Genomic DNA, 22937 nt, shown 5'->3' with positions numbered 1-22937 from the left:
CCAATTTCATTTTGACACCCCTTTTTTTTTCTCTTCTTCTTTCTTTCTTTTTCCTCTTCTTCTTTCTCTACTATCCCCTAATTTGCCTTTCTCTGGTGGTCACCTTTATTGGAGGTTATTAATATCGTGAATACATTTCTGTTCAGTGCCTTGTGTGTTGTACCTGGTAGTGCTGTATTTTGTGCCTTTAAATTGACGCAGGAGAGAGAGAACTACATAACCAGACACCCAGAGAAGAGAGACCATGGGGAGACAAAGACACAGCCCGCATATGAAAGAAAAGCAGGCATCACCAGAAAAGGAAGTAAACGAAATGGAAGCAAGCAACCTTCCAGAAAAAGAATTCAGAGAAATGGTCATAAGGTGGCTGAAAAGAATGGAAGACAAATTCGACAATATGAGCAAGAACCAAGAGGAAATGAAGAAGAACCAAGAAGAAATGAAAAATGACATTGCTGCTGTAAAGAACTCAATAGTAGACTAGAAGAAGCAGAGGACCGCATCAGTGAGCTAGAAGACAAGATGGGAAAAAATACCCAAGTAGAGCAACTTCTAGAAAAAAAAATTAAAAGGCAGGAGGAGAGCCTAAGGGAACTTTGGGACAACACGAAACAAAACAACATCCGCATAATAGGGGTTCCAGAAGGAAAGGAAGCTGAGCAAGGAATAGAAAACCTATTTGAAAAAATAATGACAGAAAATTTCCCTGATATAGAGAAGAAAAAACCCACACAAATCCAAGAAGCTCACAGAGTCCCAAGCAAAATGAACCCCAAAAGACCGACGCCAAGGCACATTATAATTAAATTGGCAAATACCAACGACAAAGTAAGAATCTTAAAAGCGGCCAGAGAGAGACAGAAAGTTACCTACAAAGGAACCCCCATCAGACTAGCAACTGATTTCTCAACAGAAACTCATCAGGCCAGAAGAGAATGGAATGAAATATACAAAGTCATGCAAAGGAAGGGTCTGAATCCAAGAATACTGTACCCAGCAAGGCTGTCAATCAAAATTGAAGGTGAAATCAGGAGCTTCACAGACAAAAAAGGACTAAGGGAATTTATTACCACCAAACCAGCAATGCAAGAAATGCTAAAGGGTCTGCTGTAAAAAAAAAAAAGAAATAGGAAGCGAAGAAGGAACACAGGTGTAAAGAATAGGAATGGCGACAAATAAGTACCTATCAATAATAACTTTAAATGTAAACGGATTAAATGCCCCAATCAAAAGACATAGGGTAATGGATTGGATAAGAAAACATGACCCATATATCTGCTGTCTACAAGAAACCCACCTCAGAAAAAAAGACGCACACAGACTGAGGGTGAAGGGATGGAAAAAGGTTTTCCAGGCAAATGGAACTGAAAAAAAAGCTGGGGTAGCAATACTTATATCTGACAAATTAGATCTCAAAGTGAAGGACATAACAAGAGATAAGGAAGGCCACTTCATAATACTAAAGGGAGCAATCCAACAAGAAGAAATAACTCTGGTAAACATATATGCACCCAATACAGGAGCACCCAAATACATAAAAAAAACTCCTGGAGGATATCAAGGGAGAGATTGACAGTAATACAATCATAGTAGGAGACTTCAATACCCCACTATCACCATTGGACAAATCCTCTAAACAAAAAATCAGCAAAGAAACATCAATCCTAAATGACTCACTAGACCAGATGGAATTGACATCTTCAGAACATTTCACCCCAAAGCCACAGAATATACATTCTTCTCAAGTGCACATGGGTCATTTTCAAAGATAGACCATATGTTAGGACATAGGCAAAGTCTCTTCAAATTCAAGAAGATAGAAATCATTTCAAGCATCTTCTCAGACCACAGTGGCATAAAACTGGAAATCAACTACAATAAAAACAACCCAAAGAAATCAAACACATGGAGACTAAACAGCATGCTATTAAACCATGACTGGGTTACCAGAGAGATCAAAGAAGAAATAAAAAACATCATGACAACAAATGACAATGAAAACACTACAATCCAAAATCTATGGGACACAGCAAAAGCAGTCTTAAGAGGGAAGTTCATAGCTCTACAAGCCTACTGCAAAAAACAAGAAACAGGGGTAATAAATTACCTAACCCAACAACTCAAAGAGTTAGAAAAAGAGCAACAAGAAAAGCCCAGTGTAAGCAGAAGGAAGGAAATAATAAAGATCAGAGCACAGATAAACAACATAGAGACCAAAGAAACAATACAAAAGATCAACAAAACCAAGAGCTGGTACTTTGAAAGGATAAACAAGATTGATGAACCTCTAGCCAGGCTCACCAAGAAGCAAAGAGAGAGGACCCAAATAAACAAAATCAGAAATGAAAGAGGTGAAATAACAACAGATCCCGCCGAAATACAAAGGATTGTTAAAAAATACTACGAACAACTCTATTCCAACAAACTGGACAACCTGGAGGAAATGGACATATTCCTAGAAAAATATAACCTTCCAAAACTCAATCAGGAAGAATCTAAACAGCTCAATATGCCAGTAACTATGGAAGAAATTGAAGCAGTCATCAAAAAGCTCCGGCAAACAAAAGCCCGGGGCCAGACGGCTTCACAGGAGAGTTTTACCAAACATTCAAGGAAGAACTAAAACCTATCCTCCTCAGACTATTCCAAAAAATTCAAGAGGAAGGAACACTTCCAAGCTCCTTCTATGAAGCCAGCATCACCCTAATACCAAAACCAGATAAAGACAACACAATGAAAGAGAATTACAGGCCAATATCCCTCATGAATGTAGATGCCAAAATCCTCAACAAAATTCTAGCAAATCGGATCCAGCAGTACATCAGAAAGATCATACACCATGACCAAGTAGGGTTTATCCCAGGAATGCAAGGATGGTTCAATATCCGAAAATCAATAAATGTGATACATCACATAAACAAATTGAAAGATAAAAATCACATAGTCATATCAATTGATGCAGAAAAAGCATTTGACAAAATCCAACACCCTTTCTTGATAAAAACTCTCAACAAGATGGGAATAGAAGGATCATACCTCAACATAATAAAAGCTATATATGATAAACCCACAGCTAACATCATACTCAATGGGCAAAAACTAAAACCATTTCCCCTAAGAACAGGAACAAGACAAGGATGCCCACTCCCACCACTGCTGTTTGACATAGTACTGGAAGTATTAGCCATTGCAATTAGACAAGAAGAAGAAATAAAAGGCATCCAAATTGGAAAAGAAGAAGTAAAGCTGTCCTTATTTGCAGATGACATGATATTGTACATTAAAAACCCGAAAGACTCTATCAAAAAACTAACAGACTTAATAAATGAATTCGGCAAGGTAGCAGGATACAAAATTAATGCCAAGAAATCTATGGCATTTCTATACACCAACAGTGAACTTACAGAAAGAGAGACTAAAAAAGCAATCCCATTTTCCATCGCACCAAAAAAATTAAGATACTTAGGAATAAACCTAACCAAGGAGGTAAAAGACCTATATGCGGAAAACTACAGGACACTGAAAAAAGAGATAGAGGAAGATGTAAACAGATGGAAGAACATACCATGTTCATGGATTGGTAGAATCAACATCATCAAAATGTCCATACTACCCAAAGCAATCTATAGATTCAATGCACTCCCCATTAAAATACCAACAGCATATTTCACAGACCTAGAAAGAACTCTCCAAAAATTCATCTGGAATAAAAAAAGACCCCGAATAGCCACAGCAATCCTGAGAAAGAAGAATAAAGTAGGAGGGATCTCAATACCAGATTTCAAGCTGTATTACAAAGCCACTGTCCTCAAAACAGCCTGGTACTGGCACAAGAACATACATATAGATCAATGGAATAGAATAGAGAATCCAGATATCGACCCAAACCAATATGCGCAATTAATATTTGACAAAGGAGGCATGAGCATACAATGGAGTCAAGACAGTCTCTTCAATAAATGGTGTTGGGAAAATTGGACAGATACATGCAAAAAAATGAAACTAGATCACCAACTTACACCATACACAAAAATAAACTCAAAATGGATACAGGACTTAAATATAAGACGGGAAACCATAAAAATACTAGAGGAATCCACAGGCAGCAAAATCTCAGACATAAGCCAAAAGAACTTTTTCAGTGATACTGCCCCTAGGGCAATGGAAGCCAAAGAGAAAATAAACAAATCGGACTACATCAAAATAAAAAGCTTTTGCACAGCAAAAGAAACCATCAACAAAACAACAAGAAACCCCACTGTATGGGAGAACATATTTGCAAATGGTATCACTGATAAAGGTTTAATTTCCAACATCTACAGGCAGCTTATACAACTTAATAAAAGGAAGATAAATGATCCAATAAAAAAATGGGCAACGGACCTAAATAGAATCTTTTCAAAAGAAGACAGAAGGAAGGCCAAGAGACACATGAAAACATGCTCAAAGTCACTTATTATCCGAGAGATGCAAATCAAAACGACAATGCGATACCATCTCACACCTGTCAGAATGGCTATCATCAACAAATCAACAAACGACAAGTGTTGGCGAGGATGCGGAGAAAAAGGAACCCTCGTGCACTGCTGGTGGGAATGCAGACTGGTGCAGCCACTGTGGAGAACAGTATGGAGTTTCCTCAAAAAACTGAAAATGGAACTCCCATTTGACCCAGTAATCCCACTCCTAGGAATATATCCTAAGAAACCAGAAACACCAATCAGAAAGGATATATGCACCCCTATGTTCATAGTAGCACAATTTACAATAGCTAAGATGTGGAAACAGCCTAGGTGCCCGTCAGCAGATGACTGGATCAGAAAACTATGGTACATCTACACAATGGAATACTATGCTGCCATAAAAAAGAAGGAATTACTACCATTTGTAGACACCTGGATGGAATTAGAGAACATTATGCTAAGTGAAATAAGCCAGTCAATGAAAGAAAAATACCACATGATCTCACTCATTTAGGGATAATGAAAAACATTATAAACTGATGAACCAAAAGATAGTTACAGAGGCAGTAAAGCATCAAACAGAGTGTCTAATTACAGCGGTAAGGTTAGGGAGAGGTGGGGGAAATAAGAGATCAACTGAAGGACTTGTATGCATGCATATAAGAGTAACCAACGGATGCAAAACATTGGGGGGTGAGGGCAGGTATGGGAGTGGGGTGGGGGGGGCAATGGTAAGATATGTACACATATAATACCTTAATAAAAATTTGAAAAAAAAAAAAAGAAAGAAAGAAAACAAATATCACCACAGAAGAAATGTAGATGGCAAAGAAACATATGAAAAGATAGAAAACCAAGATGGCGGCATAGGTAAACACCTAAACTGCTGCCTCGCACAACAATTTCAAAACTACAACTAAAAGACAGAAGGACACCATCCAGAACCACAGGAAAGCTGGCTGAGTGAAAATTCTACAACTAGAAGGAAAGAGAAAACCTCACAGAGAATTGGAGGTACGGCAAAGGGGCTTTGTGCGCGCAGAGAGGAAGGGCGGCTGAGAGCCTGGCTGACTTTCTCTGGCGGAAGGGGGAAGGAAGCCTCCGACCGCACTGAACCCCAGTTCTGACTGCACTGAACCCCAGTTCCGGGCGAACCCCTGGGGACCTACGCTCTTACGGGGGGAGTCTGGACTCTCGGGCGGAGACTCGAGCTGGGAAAGGCAGAAGTCTGAAGGCGCACGCGGGCCAGTGTGCACAAAGGCTGCGGAGGTTGCCACAGGCTTTCCCTAGTGGAAGGGAGTCAGAGGATCCTGACTCCACTGAGCCCCAGTTCTGACTGCAGTGAACCCCAGTTCCAGGCGAGCCCCTGGGGACCCACGCTCTTGTGGGGGGAGTCTGGACTCTCAGGCGGAGACTCGAGCTGGGGAAGGCGGAGGACTGAAAGCGCACATGCGCGCAAGGGCAAGGCTGACAGGAAGCCAAGACTGAGACTCCACCCCATCCAAGCTGAGCACAGAGGCTATTGCAATTTAGCAAGTCTAATCCTATAAGGCTGTCTCCAGCACCAAACTTCTCCCAGCATAGACACAGCTGATCCTTACAGCCAACTGGCCCGGAGGTCAATTCTTCCCAGTGATACCAACAACAATAAAGACTTAATTACAACAAGGCTGTACACACAGTCCACAAAGGGGTGCACCAAGAGTGTCCACCTCAGGTTAACTGGGGAAGCAGACCCACTGGGCCATATTGGAAACCTAGCACAAATATCTACCTTACCAACTCAGGGAATCAGTGAAAATGCGGGGTCAAAGAATCAGATCACAAACGAAAGAAATGGAGGAAAACAAATGACTGGATATAGAATTCAAAACCACGGTTATAAGACTTTTTAAGAATATCCTAGAAAAGGCCGATAAATATAACGAGACCCTCGAAGATATGAAAAAGGACCAACTAGAAATTAAACATACACTGACTGAAATAAAAAATATTATACAGAGACCCAGAAACAGAATAGAGGAACACAAGAATCAAGTCAAAGAATTGAAATACAAAGAAGCAAAAAACACTCAACCGAAAAAGCAAAAAGCAAAAAAAAAAAATCCAAAAAGTTGAAGATAATGTAAGAAGACTCTGGGACAACTTCAAGCGTACCAACATCAGAATTATGGGGGTGCCAGAAGAAGAGAGAGAGCAAGATACTAAAAACCTATTTGAAGAAATAATGACAGAAAACTTCCCCCACCTGGTGAAAGAAATAGACTTACAAGTCCAGGAAGCCCACAGAACCCCAAACAAAAGGAATCCAAAGAGGACCACACCAAGACACATCATAATTAAAATGCCAAGAGCAAAAGACAAAGAGAGAATATTAAAAGCAGCAAGAGAAAAACAGTTAATTACCTACAAGGGAGCACCCATACGACTGTCAGCTGACTTCTCAACAGAAACTATGCAGGCCAGACGGGAGTGGCAAGAAATTTTCAATGTGATGAATAGCAAGAACCTACAACCAAGATTACTCTACCCAGCAAAGCTATCATTCAGAATTGAAGGGCAGATAAAGAGCTTCACAGATAAGAAAAAGCTGAAGGAGTTCATCACCACCAAACCAGTATTATACGAAATGCTGAAAGGTATTCTTAAAGAAGAGGAAGAAGAAAAAAGTAAAGAGAAAAATTATGAACAACAAATACATATCTATCAACAAGCGAACCTAAAAATCAAGTGAATTAAAAACCTGAGGAACAGAATAATCTGGTGAATATAATAGAATCAGGGGCATAGATAGGGAGTGGACTGATAATTCTCAGGGGGAAAGGGGTATGGGGGGTTCATGAAGAGAATGGACAAAAATCATACACCTATGGATGAGGACAGTGGGGGGGAGGTAAGGGCAGAAGGTGGGGTGGGAAATGGGTGGAGGGGAGCTATGGGGGGGAAAAGGAGAAATAATTGTAATAATCTGAATAAAGATTTATTTAAAAAAAAAAACATATGAAAAGATGTTCCACATCATATGTCACTAGGGAAACGCAAATGAAACGAGATGCCACTACACACCTATTAGAACGCCAAGGTCCACACACTGACAGAAGTGCTGGCCAGGCTATGGAGCAGCTCGACTCTCATTCACTGCTGGTGGGAAAGCAAAACGGTGCAGCCACTTTGGAAGACAATTCATCTGTTTCTTATAAAACTAAACATACTCTTACCATATGATCCAGCAACCGCAGTCCCTGGCATTTACACAAATGAGTTGAAAACTTAGGTCCACACTAAAATCTGCACGTGGATGGTTATAGCAGCTTTTTTCCTAATCAAAACTTGGAGCAATGAGGTGTCCTTTAGTAGTGAATGGTATACATCTAGATAACGAAACATTATTCACGGCCAAAAAGAATGTGCTACCAAGCCATGAGTTATTAAGTGAAAGAAGCTGGTCTGAAAAGGCTACATACTCTATGATCCCCATACATGACATTCTGAAAATGCAAAACTAGGGAGATGATAAGGTCAGTGGCGACATGCCAGCTGATTATTCACCTGGTGGTCTTTATAGTTAATTTTTCCTGCCTTTAGAAAGTATGAAGAGATAGCCAACAGAGGCCGATGGTCCTGAAAACTGATGAGTGGATAATTACAAATATTATCTCGTTCAGTTGTGGGAGACTATCTATACTAGAAAGGGGCCTATAACCAAACAAGAATAGAAAACAGGCCTGAGGAAAAAAAGGAAGTTTACCTTTTGAGTTCAAATAGTCTGAAACAGAGAAACATGTTACAGAGAGGAAAAAATGGCAGCGGAATAGACAGATGTGTCCGGAGCCTTGTCCCGGAGCAGATAGAAAGAACAGCTGAGGGTCACACGGGGAATGTCTGTTGGTGAGTTGAGGGCCAGCTATACTCCAGGAGACGGTGGGGGACTGCTGGACAGGGCTCCCCTGACCAGGCAGCCCCCGCTGCTGCTGGGTTCCCTCCCGGAGCGACAAGCTCGGATGCGGAGACCGTGCCATCTTGAAGGGGAAAGTGGATGTTATCGGAAGCCTGAAAATCTACAACTGCAGCACCCACCGAACAGCTGCGAACCCCAGAACACTGGTCCCCAATTGGCGCAAACACACGGATTCAGAGGAGCTCTACACTCCACCACAGAAAGGTCAGATTTCACCTGGGATAAGGTGAGTTCTCTGCTCCCGGCAGGAGAGAGAAACAGAGCTGGAGGACCAGGAGAAGTCTGCGCCTAGGAAATTCTGTGGCTGTTGGGGCTGGCATGATCTGTGAATGTGGAAGGGGATCCTCAGAGCTGCTAACAGAAAGGAACTCTTAAAAGCAACCCATTTTGATCTGACGCAAAAGGACAGCCTAAAAATTTTAAAAGTGTGCCAGCTGCTTAGACCCAAGGGGGGAAAAAGAGACTGCACAGACTTACACGCAGCCCTGGAGTTCGCACACTTACGCTGGCTCTTTTTTTTGTTTGTTTTTGTTTTTTTCTTTTTCCTTCAAATCCTTGCTTCTGATTACATAGGATCACCCAATTGGGGACAGCCTAAGAGACTGGAGGGGAAAGTTGTTTTTCTGGAACCTGGGGATCAGAGCGGGGAATAACCATCAGAGAACCAGCTCTGGGGCAACCCACTCCCACTAGCCGGTATTGAGTGCCACAGGGAAAGCAGGATCTAAGCACTGGCTAGAGAGGACCTATAGACCCGGAGGTCAATCCAGAAACACTGCCACCCAGGGGCTGAATCACAAATTGACTCTTGTGTAAACACAAATAAAGAAATACAAGAAATTAAGACACACTGCCTGCTTAAAAATCAGGACTGGCTTACAACACTGAGGAGCAGTGGAATGCAGGGAACTGCAGTACTGTCCTGACTAGGAAACAGGCGTGCCAAACGGAACAGTAGAGGAAGTGAATGACCTTCACTACTGCACATTTTATTTTCTTTTCATCTTTTACTTAAGAAACTAATTTTTTCCTCACTTGGTTTTACCTTTTTAATTATTACATTTTTCTTTTCTTTTTTTTTTTTTTTGCTTGTAGTTGTTTTGTGTTTATTTTTGTGACAAAAGAGGGAGAAAGGCAAAGGAACAGGGCCCAACCAAGGCCCCAAAACAGCATCTGAGGCACATGTCTGCGCGGATTTGTTTTGAAAAGACAGTTTCAGGTCTGTCTCAGGAAAACTCCCTGGACTGTCAACCTCAGTGTAAAGACCTTAAAATGAAAACTTCCCATCCGTTTTCCACACAGGGGTCCAACGAGAGATACAAAACAAACCTGTTTGGAAAATGCCCCTGTTAACACAAGGGGGAAGGCTCTACAGATGCATTAACACACAGAACCTTCCAGGAATCAAGCTGGCTGCGACTTCACAAAATCAAAACCAAATAATATTTCCAACTGTAGAATGCTGGCTTTAAAAAAAAAAAAAAGGGCTTAATGCCCTGGCCGGTGTGGCTTGGTTGGTTGGAGCATTGTCCTGTGCACCAAAAGGTTGCAGTTTCAATTCCCAATCAGAGCACATACCCAGGTTGCGGGTTCCATCCCCAGTCAGGGTACATGCTGGAGGCAGTTGATCGATGTTTTTCTCATATCGATGTTTCTCTCTCTCTCCCTTCCTCTATCAAAAATCAATTTAAAAATTTAAAAAAAAAAAAGACAACATAAAAAGTACCACAAAATGCACAGGTGGGGTCCCCCAACACCTGCCTCTTTTTTTCTGTTCTGAACAGACTCATGGACTGGAGCAGATATACAGCCTATTGGGAAAGGGCTTAAGTCTCTGGGGGATGCAGGGCCAGCTCACCGTTTACCCGCCTGCCTGCCGGGCTTCTTTTCTGGCTGACCTCTGCCAGTGCCTGGGATCCCGCCTCTGCCATGGCCACCAAACACACTTCGTCCAGCACCCCCCATGCCACGGTCTTTCTGCTGCTTCAGCTGCTGCAGGCCACCACGGCCAAGACCCTTGGCCATCACCTCCTCTTTGCCCATGTCAATGATCTCATCGGGGATGCGCAGGTACTTGATGGTGCTGCCGCGGATGTAGCACTCGGGCATCCGCCAGAACTTGTCCCCATCCCTAGATGTGCATATCACCTCATGCAGGCTGATGTTCATCCAGTTATCACAGCTTACCAGGTGTCCATTGTACATCTCCCTGTTTTTAAGCTCCACTAACATGGGGTGATTCTGAGCCGTCTTCAGCAGTGACAACGGGAGCATGGTGGCAGCAGGAACCTGGCCCGCCGGTCACTTCCGCCGCGGCCGCCTCCGTTCACGCGCCCGCCAGTAGCCACCCCGCCACGCGCCACTAGACTGAATGGAATCTACATTTTTATTTTCAATCAGTATTATTACTACTACTATTTTACCTTTTTTTAAAAAAAAGCATCATTTTATTTTCTCTTTATTTTACTTTGGGATTAGTGTTCTACATTCTATTTTCATCTTCCCTTTAGCATCATTTTACTCTATCTCAACTTTACCTTTATGCCATCACTCTCTTCCTAACTTTTCCCCTTTTGTTGTCCTGTTTCTCTTACCCTTTTCCTGCTGTAGATTTTCCCTATTTTTTCTTTTTACCCTGTTAAAATTTCACCCTACTTATATATCTAATTTCCAATCCACTGCTCCAAGTCCATACACACCTCTCTTCTCTGTCTTCACTATCCAAAAAATTGTTTTTCTCTCTGTCCTTTTGTTGTTGTTTGCTTGATTGTTGATTATATCGATTTTTTATGCTTGTTTGTGAGATTGTTTTGCTGATTCTTTATGTTTGTTTTGTTTTGTTTGTGTTTTGCTTCTGTTTTCCCTCACCTCACTTGATATTAGTTGTTGTTTGTAGTTTGTATTCATCTCCAGGTACTTGTAGCTGGAATTTGTTGGGATTAGTGGCTGTTCTATTGGAATTTTCTCCCCGTATATATAGTTTGTTCCCCTCTTCTTTCGTATTCTCTTTCTTTTCTCTCTTACTTTTTTTTCCTTTTCCAAATTTCATTTTTGCACTCCTTTCTTTTTTTTTCTTTCTCTTCTTTTTTCTCTCCTATCCTCTAATTTGCCTTTCTCTGGTGGTCACCTTTATTTGGGGTTATTAATATCGTGAATACATTTCTGTTCAATGCCCTGTGCATTGTACCTGGTTGTGTTGTATTTTGTGCTTTTAAATCAAGCAAGAGAGAGAACTACATAACCAGACACCCGGAGAAGAGAGACCATGAGGAGACAAAGAAACAGCCCGCATATAAAAGAAAAGCAGGCATCACCAGAAAAGGAAGTAAACAAAATGGAGGCAAGCAACCTGCCAGAGAAAGAATTCAGAGAAATGGTCATAAAGTGACTGAAAAAAATGGAAGACAAATTCGACAATATGTGTAAGAACCAAGAGGAAATGAAGAAGAACAAAGAAGAAATGAAAAATGACATCACTGCTGTAAAGAACTCAATAGAAAGCATCAAGAGTAGACTAGAAGAAGCAGAGGACCGCATCAGTGAGCTAGAAGACAAGATGGGAAAAAATACCCAAGTAGAGCAGCTTCTAGAAAAAAAAATTAAAAAGCAGGAGGAGAGCCTAAGGGAACTTTTGGACAACATGAAACAAAACAATATCCCCATTATAGGGGTTCCAGAAGGAGAGGAAACTGAGCAAGGAATGGAAAACCTGTTTGAAGAAATAATGACAGAAAACTTCCCTGATATAGGGAAGAAAAAACCCACACAAATCCAAGAAGCTCACAGAGTCCCAAGCAAAATGACCCCAGAAAACTGAAGCCAAGGCACATTATAATTAAATTGGCAAACACCAACGACAACGTAAGAATCTTAAAAGCGGCCAGAGAGAGACAGAAAGTTACATACAAAGGAAGCCCCATCAGACTAGCAACTGATTTCTCAACAGAAACTCATCAGGCCTGAAAGGAATGGAATGAAATATACAAAGTCATGCAAAGGAAGGGTCTGAATCCAAGAATACTGTACCCAGCAATGCTATCAATCAAAATTGAAGGTGAAATCAGGAGCTGCACAGACAAAAAAGACTAAGGGAATTTATTACCACCAAACCAGCAATACAAGAAATGCTAAAGGGTCTGCTGTAAAAAAAAGAAATAGGAAGCGAAGAAGGAATACAGGGGTAAAGAATAAAAATGGCAACAAATAAGCACCTATCAATAATAACTTTGAATGTAAATGGATTAAATTCCCCAATCAAAAGACATAGGGTAATGGATTGGATAAGAAAACAAGACCTATATATCTGCTGTCTACAAGAAACTCACCTCAGAAAAAAGGACGCACACAGACTGAGGTTGAAAGGATGGAAAAAGGTTTTTCAGGCGAATGGAAATGAAAAAAAAAGCTGGGGTAGCAATACTTGTATCTGACAAATTAGATCTCAAAGTGAAGGACATGACAAGAGATAAGGAAGGCCACTTCATAATACTAAAGGGAGCAACCCAACAAGAAGAAATAACTCTGGTAAACATATACGCACCCAATACAGGAGCACCCAAATACATAAAAAAACTCCTGGAGGATATCAAGGGAGAGATTGACAGCAATACAATCATACTAGGAGACTTTAATACCCCACTATCACCACTGGACAAATCCTCTAAACAAAAAATCAGCAAAGAAACATCAATCCTAAATGACTCACTAGACCTGATGGAATTAATTGACATCTTCAGAACATTTTACCTTTCCAATGTCACAGAATATACATTCTTCTCAAGTGCACATGGGTCATTTTCAAAGATAGACGATATATTGGGTCACAGGCAAAGTCTCTTCAAATTTAAGAAGATAGAAATCATATCAAGCATCATATCAAGCATCACAGTGGCATAAAACTGGAAATCAACGACAATAAAAACAATCCAAAAAAATCAAACACATGGAGACTAAACAGCATGCTATTAAACAATGACTGGGTTACCAGAGAGATCGAAGAAGAAATAAAAAACATCATGACAACAAATGACAATGAAAACACAACAATCCAAAATCTATGGGACACAGGGAAAGCAGTCTTGAGAGGGAAGTTCATAGCTCTACAAACCTACTGCAAAAAAAGAAGAAACAATGGTAATAAATTACCTAACCCTACAACTCAAAGAGTTAAAAAAAGAGAGGAACAAGAAAAGCCCAGTGTAAGCAGAAGGAAGGAAATAATAAAGATCGGAGCGGAGATAAACGACATAGAGACCAAAGAAACAATACAAAAGATCAACAAAACCAAGAGCTGGTACTTTGAAAGGATAAACAAGATTGATGAACCTCTAGCCAGGCTCACCAAGAAGCAAAGAGACAGGACCCAAATAAACAAAATCAGAAATGAAAGAGATGAAGTAACAACAGACCCCACAGAAATACAAAGGATTGTTAAAAGAAAAAATACTATGAACAACTCTATTCCAACAAATTGGACAACCTGGAGGATATGGACATATTCCTAGAAAAATATAACCTTCCAAAACTCAACCAGGAAGAATCTAAACATCTCAATATGCCAGTAACTATGGAAGAAATTGAAGCAGTCATCAAAAAGCTTCCGGCAAACAAAAGCCCGGGGCCAGTCGGCTTCACAGGGAGTTTTACCAAACATTCAAGGAAGAACTAAAACCTATCCTCCTCAAACTATTCCAAAAAATTCAAGTGGAAGGAACACTTCCAAGTTCATTCAATGAAGCCAGCATCACCCTAATACCAAAACCAGATAAAGACAACACAATGAAAGAGAATTACAGGCCAATATCCCTCATGAACATAGATGCCAAAATCCTCAACAAAATTCTAGCAAACGGGATCCAGCAGTACATCTGAAAGATCATACACCATGACCAAGTAGGATTTATCCCAGGAATGCAAGGATGGTACAATATCCACAAATGAATAAACGTGATACATCACATAAACAAATTGAGAGATAAAAATCACAGTCATATCAATTGATGCAGAAAAAGCATTGGACAAAATCCAACACCCTTTCTTGATAAAAACTCTCAGCAAGGTGGGAATAGAAGGATCATACCTCAACATAATAAAAGCCATATATGATAAACCCACAGCTAACATCATACTCAATGGGCAAAAACTAAAACCATTTCCCCTAAGAACAGGAACAAGACAGGGATGCCCACTCTCACCACTCCTGTTCGACACAGTACTGGAAGTATAAGCCATTGCAATTAGACAAGAAGAAGAAATAAAAGGCATCCAAATTGGAAAAGAAAAAGTAAAGCTGTCCTTATTTGCAGATGCCATGATATTGTACATAAAAAACCCGAAAGACTCCATCAAAAAACTAATAAACTTAATAAATGAATTCATTAACATAGCAGGATACAAAATTAACGCCAAGAAATCTATGGCATTTCTATACACCAATAGTGAACTTATAGGAAGACGAAAAAAGCAATTCCATTTACCACTGCACCAAAAAAATTAAGATACCTAGGACTGAACTTAACTAAGGAGGTAAAAGACCTATACGCGGAAAACTACAGGACACTAAAAACAAGATAGAGGAAGACATAAACAGATGGAAGAACATACCATGTTCATGGATTGGTAAAATCAACATCATTAAAATGTTCATACTACCCAAAGCAATCTATAGATTCAATGCACTCCCCATTAAAATACCAACAGCATATTTCACAGACCTAGAAAGAGCTCTCCAAAAATTCATCTGGAATAAAAAAAAAGACCCCGAATAGCCACAGCAATCCTGAGAAAGAAGAACAAAGTAGGTGGGATCCCAATACCAGATTTCAAACAGTACTACAAAGCCACTGTTCTCATAACAGCCTGGTACTGGCACAAGAACATACATATAGACCAATGGAATAGAATAGAGAACCCAGAAATCTACCCAAATCACTATGCTCAATTAATATTTGACAAAGGAGGCATGAACATACAATGGAGTCAAGACAGTCTCTTCAATAAATGGTGCTGGGAAAATTGGACAGATACATGCAAAAAAATGAATCTAGACCACCAACTTACACCATACACAAAAATAAACTCAAAATGGATCAAGGACTTAAACATACGACAGGAAACCATAAAAATACTAGAGGAATCCACTGCCAGAAAAATCTCTGACATATGCCAAAGCAATTTCTTCACTGATACTGCTCCTAGGGCAATGGAAACTAAAGAGAAAATAAACAAATGGGACTACATCAAAATAAAAAGCTTTTGCACAGCAAAGGAAACCATCAATAAAACAACAAGAAAGCCCACTGCATGGGCGACCATATTTGCCAATGATATCAACAATAAGGGTTTAATCTCCAACATTTACAGGGAACTCATGCAGCTTAACAAAAAGAAGATAAACAACCCAATCAAAAAATGGGCAACTGATCTAAATAGACACTTTTTGAAAGAAGACAGAAGGAAGGCCAAGAGACATATGAAAACCTGCTCAAAGTCACCAATCATCAGAGAGATGCAAATCAAAACAACAATGCAGTACCATCTCACACCTGTCAGAATGGCTATTATCAACAAGTCAACAATTGACAAGTGCTGGCGAGGATGCGGAGAAAAAGGAACCCTCGTGCGCTGCTGGTGGGAATGCAGACTGATGCAGCCACTGTGGAGAACAGTATGGAGTTTCCTCAAAAAGCTAAAAATGTAACTCCCATTTGACCCAGTAATCCCACTTCTAAGAATATATCCTAAGCAACTAGAAACACCAATTAGAAAGGATATATGAACCCCTATGTTCATAGCAGCACAATTCACCATAGCTAAGATTTGGAAACAGCCTAACTGCCCATCAGCAGATGAGTGGATTAGGAAACTATGGTACATCTACACAAAGGAATCCTACCCTGCTATAAAAAAGAAGGAATTCTTACCATTTGCAGCAGCATGGATGGACCTGGAGAGCATTATGTTAAGTGAAATAAGCCAGGCAATGAAAGAAAAATACCACATGATCTCACTCACTTATGGAAAATAAAGAACATTATAACCTGATGAATAAAAAGATAGATACAGAGGCAGTAAAGCACCGAACAGACTGTCAGATTACAGCGGGAAGGCTGGGGAGTGTTGGGGATGGGGGGAAAGACATCAACCAAAGGACTTGTATGCATGCATATACGCACACCAATGGACACAAGACACCAGGGGGGTGGGATGAGGGCATGCAACAGGGGGTAGGGGAGGCTGGGGGAAGGTCAATGGGGTAGGTCAATGGGGGGAAAAAAAAGGAGATATATGTACTAATATATGTAATATTTTAAACAATAAAAAAAGAGAAAAAAAACTAATAGTCCAAAACAATTTCAAATTTTGCAACAGAACTATGAGGACAGAAATAAAATAATATATTCAACTAAAAAAAAAGGTCAGTGGCTGCCAGGAGTTGGATGGAGGGGAGGGACGGACAGGTGCAGCAGAGGATTTTTAGGGCAGTGACTCTACTCTGTATGATGATAATGGTGGGTGTATGTCCTTATATATTCCTCAAAACCCACAGAATGTACACCACCAAGAATGAACCCTAATGTAAACTATGGACTTTGGACGGTTACGACGTGTTGATGTAGGTTCATCAGTTGTCAGACATGTACACCTGTGTTGGAGGATGTTGATCACTGTGAAGGCTATGCCTGTGTGGAGGCAAGGGGGTATATGGGAAATCTCTACACCTTCCCCTCAATTTTGTTGTAAACCTAAATCAATGCAGTAATGACACTCCCAACATATTGATTTTACTTTAAACAAAACATTATTACCTCCGTGGTTTTCCCATAAGCCGTCTGATTTTTCCCCATTCTACTCTTGTTAACTTTCTTGTTTTCAAATTAGGAAAAGATTCCTTTAGACATACACAGAAATCATTATCACCTTCAAAGAGCGGTCTACAAAATAGAAATGGTATTTTAATGGTTAATACACAATGTGTTACTTAAGAGACAAAAATTTAAATATGCATTTCAATTTTCAACATCAAACTAATCACAAAATGCAAACTTTTACACAAAATATATACACATCAGATACACATTGAAAGGACTAAAACTACATTAAATTCTTGGCTTTTGTGGAACAAATAATGTGTAAGAGTTACTCGGGAACTACGGCCTGTGTTCAGAGGCCCAGGAGACACTGATGTTGTTAAATGTCCTACAGGAGAATATCCTCGGGGCTATCCTGGCTCTGGCATTGCACCTGGCGAGAATAAGCAATGTTAGCTACAAAGTGTCTGTCCCAAAAGTAACACCATCACCAAGGAGTCTTCTTTGAGAATAAACCAGTTTTAGAAAACTGGAGCACTCCAGAAAGTTAGAATGGAATTCAAGAACTCAGATCACACTCCGACACCCTCAGAGCCTGCTTATATACCTATGGAAAATCTGTGGACAAAAATAATTCTATTCTTGGGTTTGGGCAATCAAGAACCAGCAATGGTACGCAGAGGTCTTGGGCCCTGGCCGGTGTGGCTCAGTTGGATGAATGTTGTCCTGTGCACCAAAAGGTTGCTAGTTCGATTCCCAGTCTGGGCACATGCCTGGGTTGCGGGCCTGATCCCCAGTAGGTGGCATGCAGGAGGCAGCTAACTGATGGTTCTCCTCACATCAATGTTTCTTTTTCTCTCACCTTCTTCCTTCCTCTCTCTCTAAAAATCAATAAAAATATATATTTTTAACAAAGGTCTTGGGCTTAAATATGAACATTCATGAGATTCACCGGATGCAGAGTAGGCAACTGGCTTGGAAAGTAGAAGTAAAGGTAAGTAGCCAGCAAAGCACCACCAGTGACCGGCAGGGAATAGAATGTGATGGATGAGAAATCATCAGTAAACACTGTTACTGAATAGATTTCACCCACATTTCTTAACGTTTTATTTAAACATTTATGTGTAACTAAAGTGCCTAAGTACTGCCAAATAAGAAAGACTGTATGTCTAAAAATCTTATTGAATCAACTATTTCTCTACTATTATACTAGCACTTAAAATCTGAGGATTTATTAAACAAGTCCCATTCATTGCAAATGGTTCTGTCAGTCTTTATAAATTATAATATAAAAATTATACTTTCATTTTATTTTACACTAAAATGTATAATAACTTCTTCCTCAAAAGAGAAAAAGGGGAAGAAAACTATGAGAAATGGAAACAAATCAAAGCAGAATAAAGAATAGAAAAAGGAATTTAGGACAAAATAGGATCAAAATGGACCTACAGGAAAGGTTATAGCTTATAACATTTGAAAAACTTAAATTTTTGGTTCCAGTAATATTCATGATCTAATTCATGATACTCACTTATCTATATTTGAGTAGAACCACTCGTATATGCACCATTTATGTGCTTTGGGAAGCTTGAGTAGGTTACGTAATCGAAAACCAATCTTTTGTGAGGCTTTCTTATCTGGTGTTGACATTGTTGCTGTAAATTTCTATACAATAAAGAAACAGAGATCAATTACATTTCCATTAAGTAAAAATGAGCATCTATAACATTGAATACATTTGTAAAAAGGTAAATTGTAGTTAAGTACTCAAAAAGACTCAACAATATCCAACATGAAATTTTTGTTATTATTTAATAAGCATTCTAATGAATTCTAACAAAGTTAATTAAAGCCTCTGGTTTCATAACATTCTGACAAAGTAGGTGAACTATGGGTCCCCAACATGTTTGCACTACAGTACAATTTCAATTAAGGCAAGCAGGAAAAAGACGCTTGTGAGAAATAGTTCTAGAGTTCTCGGGCCAGAAAAGACCAGTAAGAGAACTTTGCCGCTCTTGAGAGTCACAGAGAAAACATACAAGCAAGCACGAGGCCCAGATGGTTTCCAGTGAATTCTTATTAAACCAGGGCTCCAATGCTATTAAATTGTTTCAAATCACTGAAGAAGAAAAAAATAAAGACAATGTACATAAATAATGAAATCTGCCCACGTATAATAAAAGTAAACCTCAGAAAACATCACTTATTTCTGTGAAATTTAAAAATGCTTGGAAAGATATTCTGTGTTCATGGGCTGCAAAAATTAATACAGAGCGGGGCAAAAGTAGATTTACAGTTGTTCGTATGGAAAATAATACAATAATTAATAAATAATACAAGAATAAACTGTTTCACATACGAAGAATTGTTTCATGTACACACAACTGTAAACCTACTTTTGTCCCACCCTGTATTATTAAAATGTCCATATTACCCAAACAATCTAGCGATTCAATACAATACCTATTAAAATTCCGATAGCGCCCTAACCGGTTTGGCTCAGTGGATAGAGCGTCGGCCTGTGGACTGAAAGGTCCCAGGTTCGATTCCAGTGAAGGGCATGTACCTTGGTTGCGGGCACATCCCCGGTAGGAGGTGTGCAGGAGGCAGCTGATCGATATTTCTCTCTCATCGATGTTTCTAACTTTCTATCCCTCTCCCTTCCTCTCTGTAAAAAAAAAATCAATAAAATATATGTATTTTTTAAAAATATATTTTATTGATTTTTTACAGAGAGGAAGGGAGAGGGATAGAGAGTTAGAAACATCGATCAGCTGCCTCTTGCACACCCCCCACTGGGGATGTGCCCGCAACCAAGGTACATGCCCCTGACCAGAATCGAACCGGGGACCCTTCAGTCCGCAGGCCGACGTTCTATCCACTGAGCCAAACCGGTTAGGGCAATAAAATATATATTTTAAAAAAAATTCCAATAGCATTTTTCACAGAAGTAGAACAAGCAATCCTAAAATTTGTATGGAACCACAAAGACCACAAATCCCCAAAGCAATCTTGAGAAAGAAGAACAAAGCTGGAGGCATCATGCCCCCTGATTTCAAACTATATTACAAAGCTACAATAATCAAAACAGTATGCTACTGGCAAAAAAATACAGACACATAGATCAATGGAATGGAGAAAAGCCCAGATATAAACGCATACATATGCTAAATTAATTCAAAGGAGCCAAGAATATTTAATGGGGAAAGGACAGTCTCTTCCAAAAACGGTGTTGGAAAACTGGAAAAATACATGCAAAAGAATGAAACTGAATTACTATCTTATGCACACATAAAACTAACTCAAAATGTATTTAAAAGCTGAATGTAAAACTTGAAATTCTTTCTAGAAGAAAACATAGGCAACAAGCTCCTTGACATTGGTCTAAGTCAGTGGTCAGCAAACCGCGGCTCACAAGCCGCGGTTTGCCGCTCTGTTGACTAATGAGTTTGCCGACCACTGGTCTAAGTGATGACTTTTTGGGTTTGACATCAAAAGCAAAGGCATTGAGCCCAGCCAGTGTGGCTCAGTTGGTTGAGCGTAGTCCCATGAACCAGGTCATGATTCAATTCCCAGTCAGGGCACATGCCCAGGTTGCAGGCTCCATCCCCAGTAGGATGTGTGCAGGAGGCCACCGATCAACGATTCTCTCTCATCATTGTTTCTACCTCTTTCCCTCTCCCTTACTCTCTGAAACCAATAAAAGCATATATAAATTTAAAAAAAAGAACTTCTAAAACTCAACAGCAAAAAAATTAGCAATCAACTAAAAAATGGGCACAGGCCATAACAGGTTTGACTCAGTGGATAGAGTGTCTGCCTGTGGACTCAAGGGTCTCAGATTCGATTGTGGGCAAGGGCATGTACCTTGGTTGCAGGCACATCCCCAGTAGGGAGTGTGCAGGAGGCAGCTGATCAATGTTTCTCTCTCATCGATGTTTCTAACTCTCTAGCCCTCTCCCTTCCTCTCTGTAAAAAAATCAATAAAGTATATATTTTTTTAAAAAATGAGCACAGGATCTACATAGACATTTTTCCAAAGACGTACGGATGGCTGACAGGTGCCCGAAAAGATGCTCCACATCACTAACCATCAGGGAAATACAAACCAAAAGCACAATGAGCCCAGCCCGTTTGGCTCAGTGGATAGAGCGTCGGCCTTCGGACTGAAGGGTCCCTGGTTCGATTCCAGTCAAGGGCACATGCCCAGCTTGCGGGTTCTATCCGCAGTAGGGGGTGCGCAGGAGGCAGCCAATCGATGATTCTCTCTCATCATTGATATTTCTATCTCTCTCTCCCTTCCTCTCTGAAATCAATAAAAATATATATGTAAAATAAAGCACAATGAAATCTCACCTTATACCTGTTAGAACGGTTATTGTTAAAGAAATAACAAGTGTTGGTGAGGACATGGAGAAAAGGGAATCATTGTGTACCATTGGTGGGAACGTAAATTGGTGCAGCCACTATGGAAAATAGTATGGAGGTTCCTCAAATAATAACAGAACTACCATATGATCTAGTAATTCCATTGCTGGCCATTTATCAGATGAAAATGAAACACTACTTGAAAAGATATATACCCCCTCTTTTCATTAACCAATGTCACCCCAATAAATGTAATAATAAAAAGAAAAGATATACCCCATGTTCACTGTAGTATTATTTACAATAGCCAAGACAAGGAAGCAACCTAAGTGTCCAACAATGGATAAAAGAATAAAGAAAATGTGATACACAGATACATACACACACACACACACACACACACACACACACATAAATATTATTCAGCTATAAAAAAGAACGAACTCTTGCTATTTGCGGCAACATGGATGGACCTTGAGAGTATTATGTTAAGTGAAATATATTAGACAGAGAAAGACAAATACCATATGATCTCACTTATATGTATAATCTAAACCGAACAAAGAAAAACAAGTCCATATTCACAGATACAGAGAACAGATTGGTTGCCACAGGTAGGAGGTGGGAAATGGGCCAAATAGGTCAAAAGGTAGAAACTTCCAATTACAAAATTAGTAAGTCATAGGGATGGGATACAAAGTATGATGACTATAGTTAATACAGTATTGCATATTTAAAAGTTGCTAAGAGATTTTAAAAGGTCTCAAAATAAGAAAAAATATTTGTTACTGTGGTGACAAATGTTAACCAGACTTATTGTGGCAATGATTTTGCAATATATACAAATATCAATCATTATATTGTACTCCTGAAAGTAATATAATATTTACATCATTATATCTCAATTTTTAAAAAGCTTAAAAGAATGTTACCAGATAAACACCATCAGAACATCAAAAGAATACAGCACAACCAACTGAAATTTATGTCAAAAATGCAATGATTATAAATAAACACGCAAAACAAAATGCAAGGAGAGTCCAGTATTAAAAAACTGTTAATATAACTTGCCATTATTAATAAATCAATAAAACTCTTATGATCACTTTCACTGATGCTAAAGACATTGACAAAATTCAATATCCATTAAAATAGTTCTTAATAGAATAGAAATAGAGGAAACGACTGAAAAAACACAATAAGCTAAAAGTTAAATGAAACACCTAAAGTAATGCTTGGAGGAAAATCTATAGGGTAAATGCCTATATTAGAAAAGAAGAAAGATCTCAAATATACAACCTACCTTTCCACTTCAAGAAACTAGAAAAGAACAAATAA

General features: G+C 39.5%; 2 protein-coding genes across 4 annotated transcripts in view; both read right to left on the bottom strand.

Annotated features, from left to right (window-relative positions):
• LIN9 (lin-9 DREAM MuvB core complex component) overlaps positions 1-22937 on the bottom strand; it is a gene marked incomplete at its 5' end in the record, with an annotated part of 73255 nt that overhangs the window by 33675 nt on the left and 16643 nt on the right. For all 3 annotated transcript variants that reach the window (XM_080651138.1, XM_080651139.1, XM_080651140.1), the window contains 2 exons: positions 17229-17354; positions 18763-18896. In XM_080651138.1, coding sequence (XP_080507264.1) covers positions 17229-17354; positions 18763-18896 — 260 coding nt within the window. The remainder of the gene's footprint in view (positions 1-17228; positions 17355-18762; positions 18897-22937) is intronic.
• Positions 10276-10777, bottom strand: LOC308238733 (U6 snRNA-associated Sm-like protein LSm4; the record flags this gene model as incomplete). The annotated part of the gene is made up of 1 exon (XM_080651056.1): positions 10276-10777. Exon 1 carries the CDS (start codon positions 10693-10695, stop codon positions 10276-10278), a length of 420 nt encoding a protein of 139 aa, XP_080507182.1. The 5' UTR covers positions 10696-10777.

Source organism: Plecotus auritus, assembly GCF_963455305.1.
Source record: "Plecotus auritus genome assembly, chromosome: 14".
Lineage (NCBI taxonomy): Eukaryota > Metazoa > Chordata > Mammalia > Chiroptera > Vespertilionidae > Plecotus > Plecotus auritus.
Note: the sequence above shows the minus strand (reverse complement) of the source record. Positions and strands in the feature narration are given on the sequence as shown.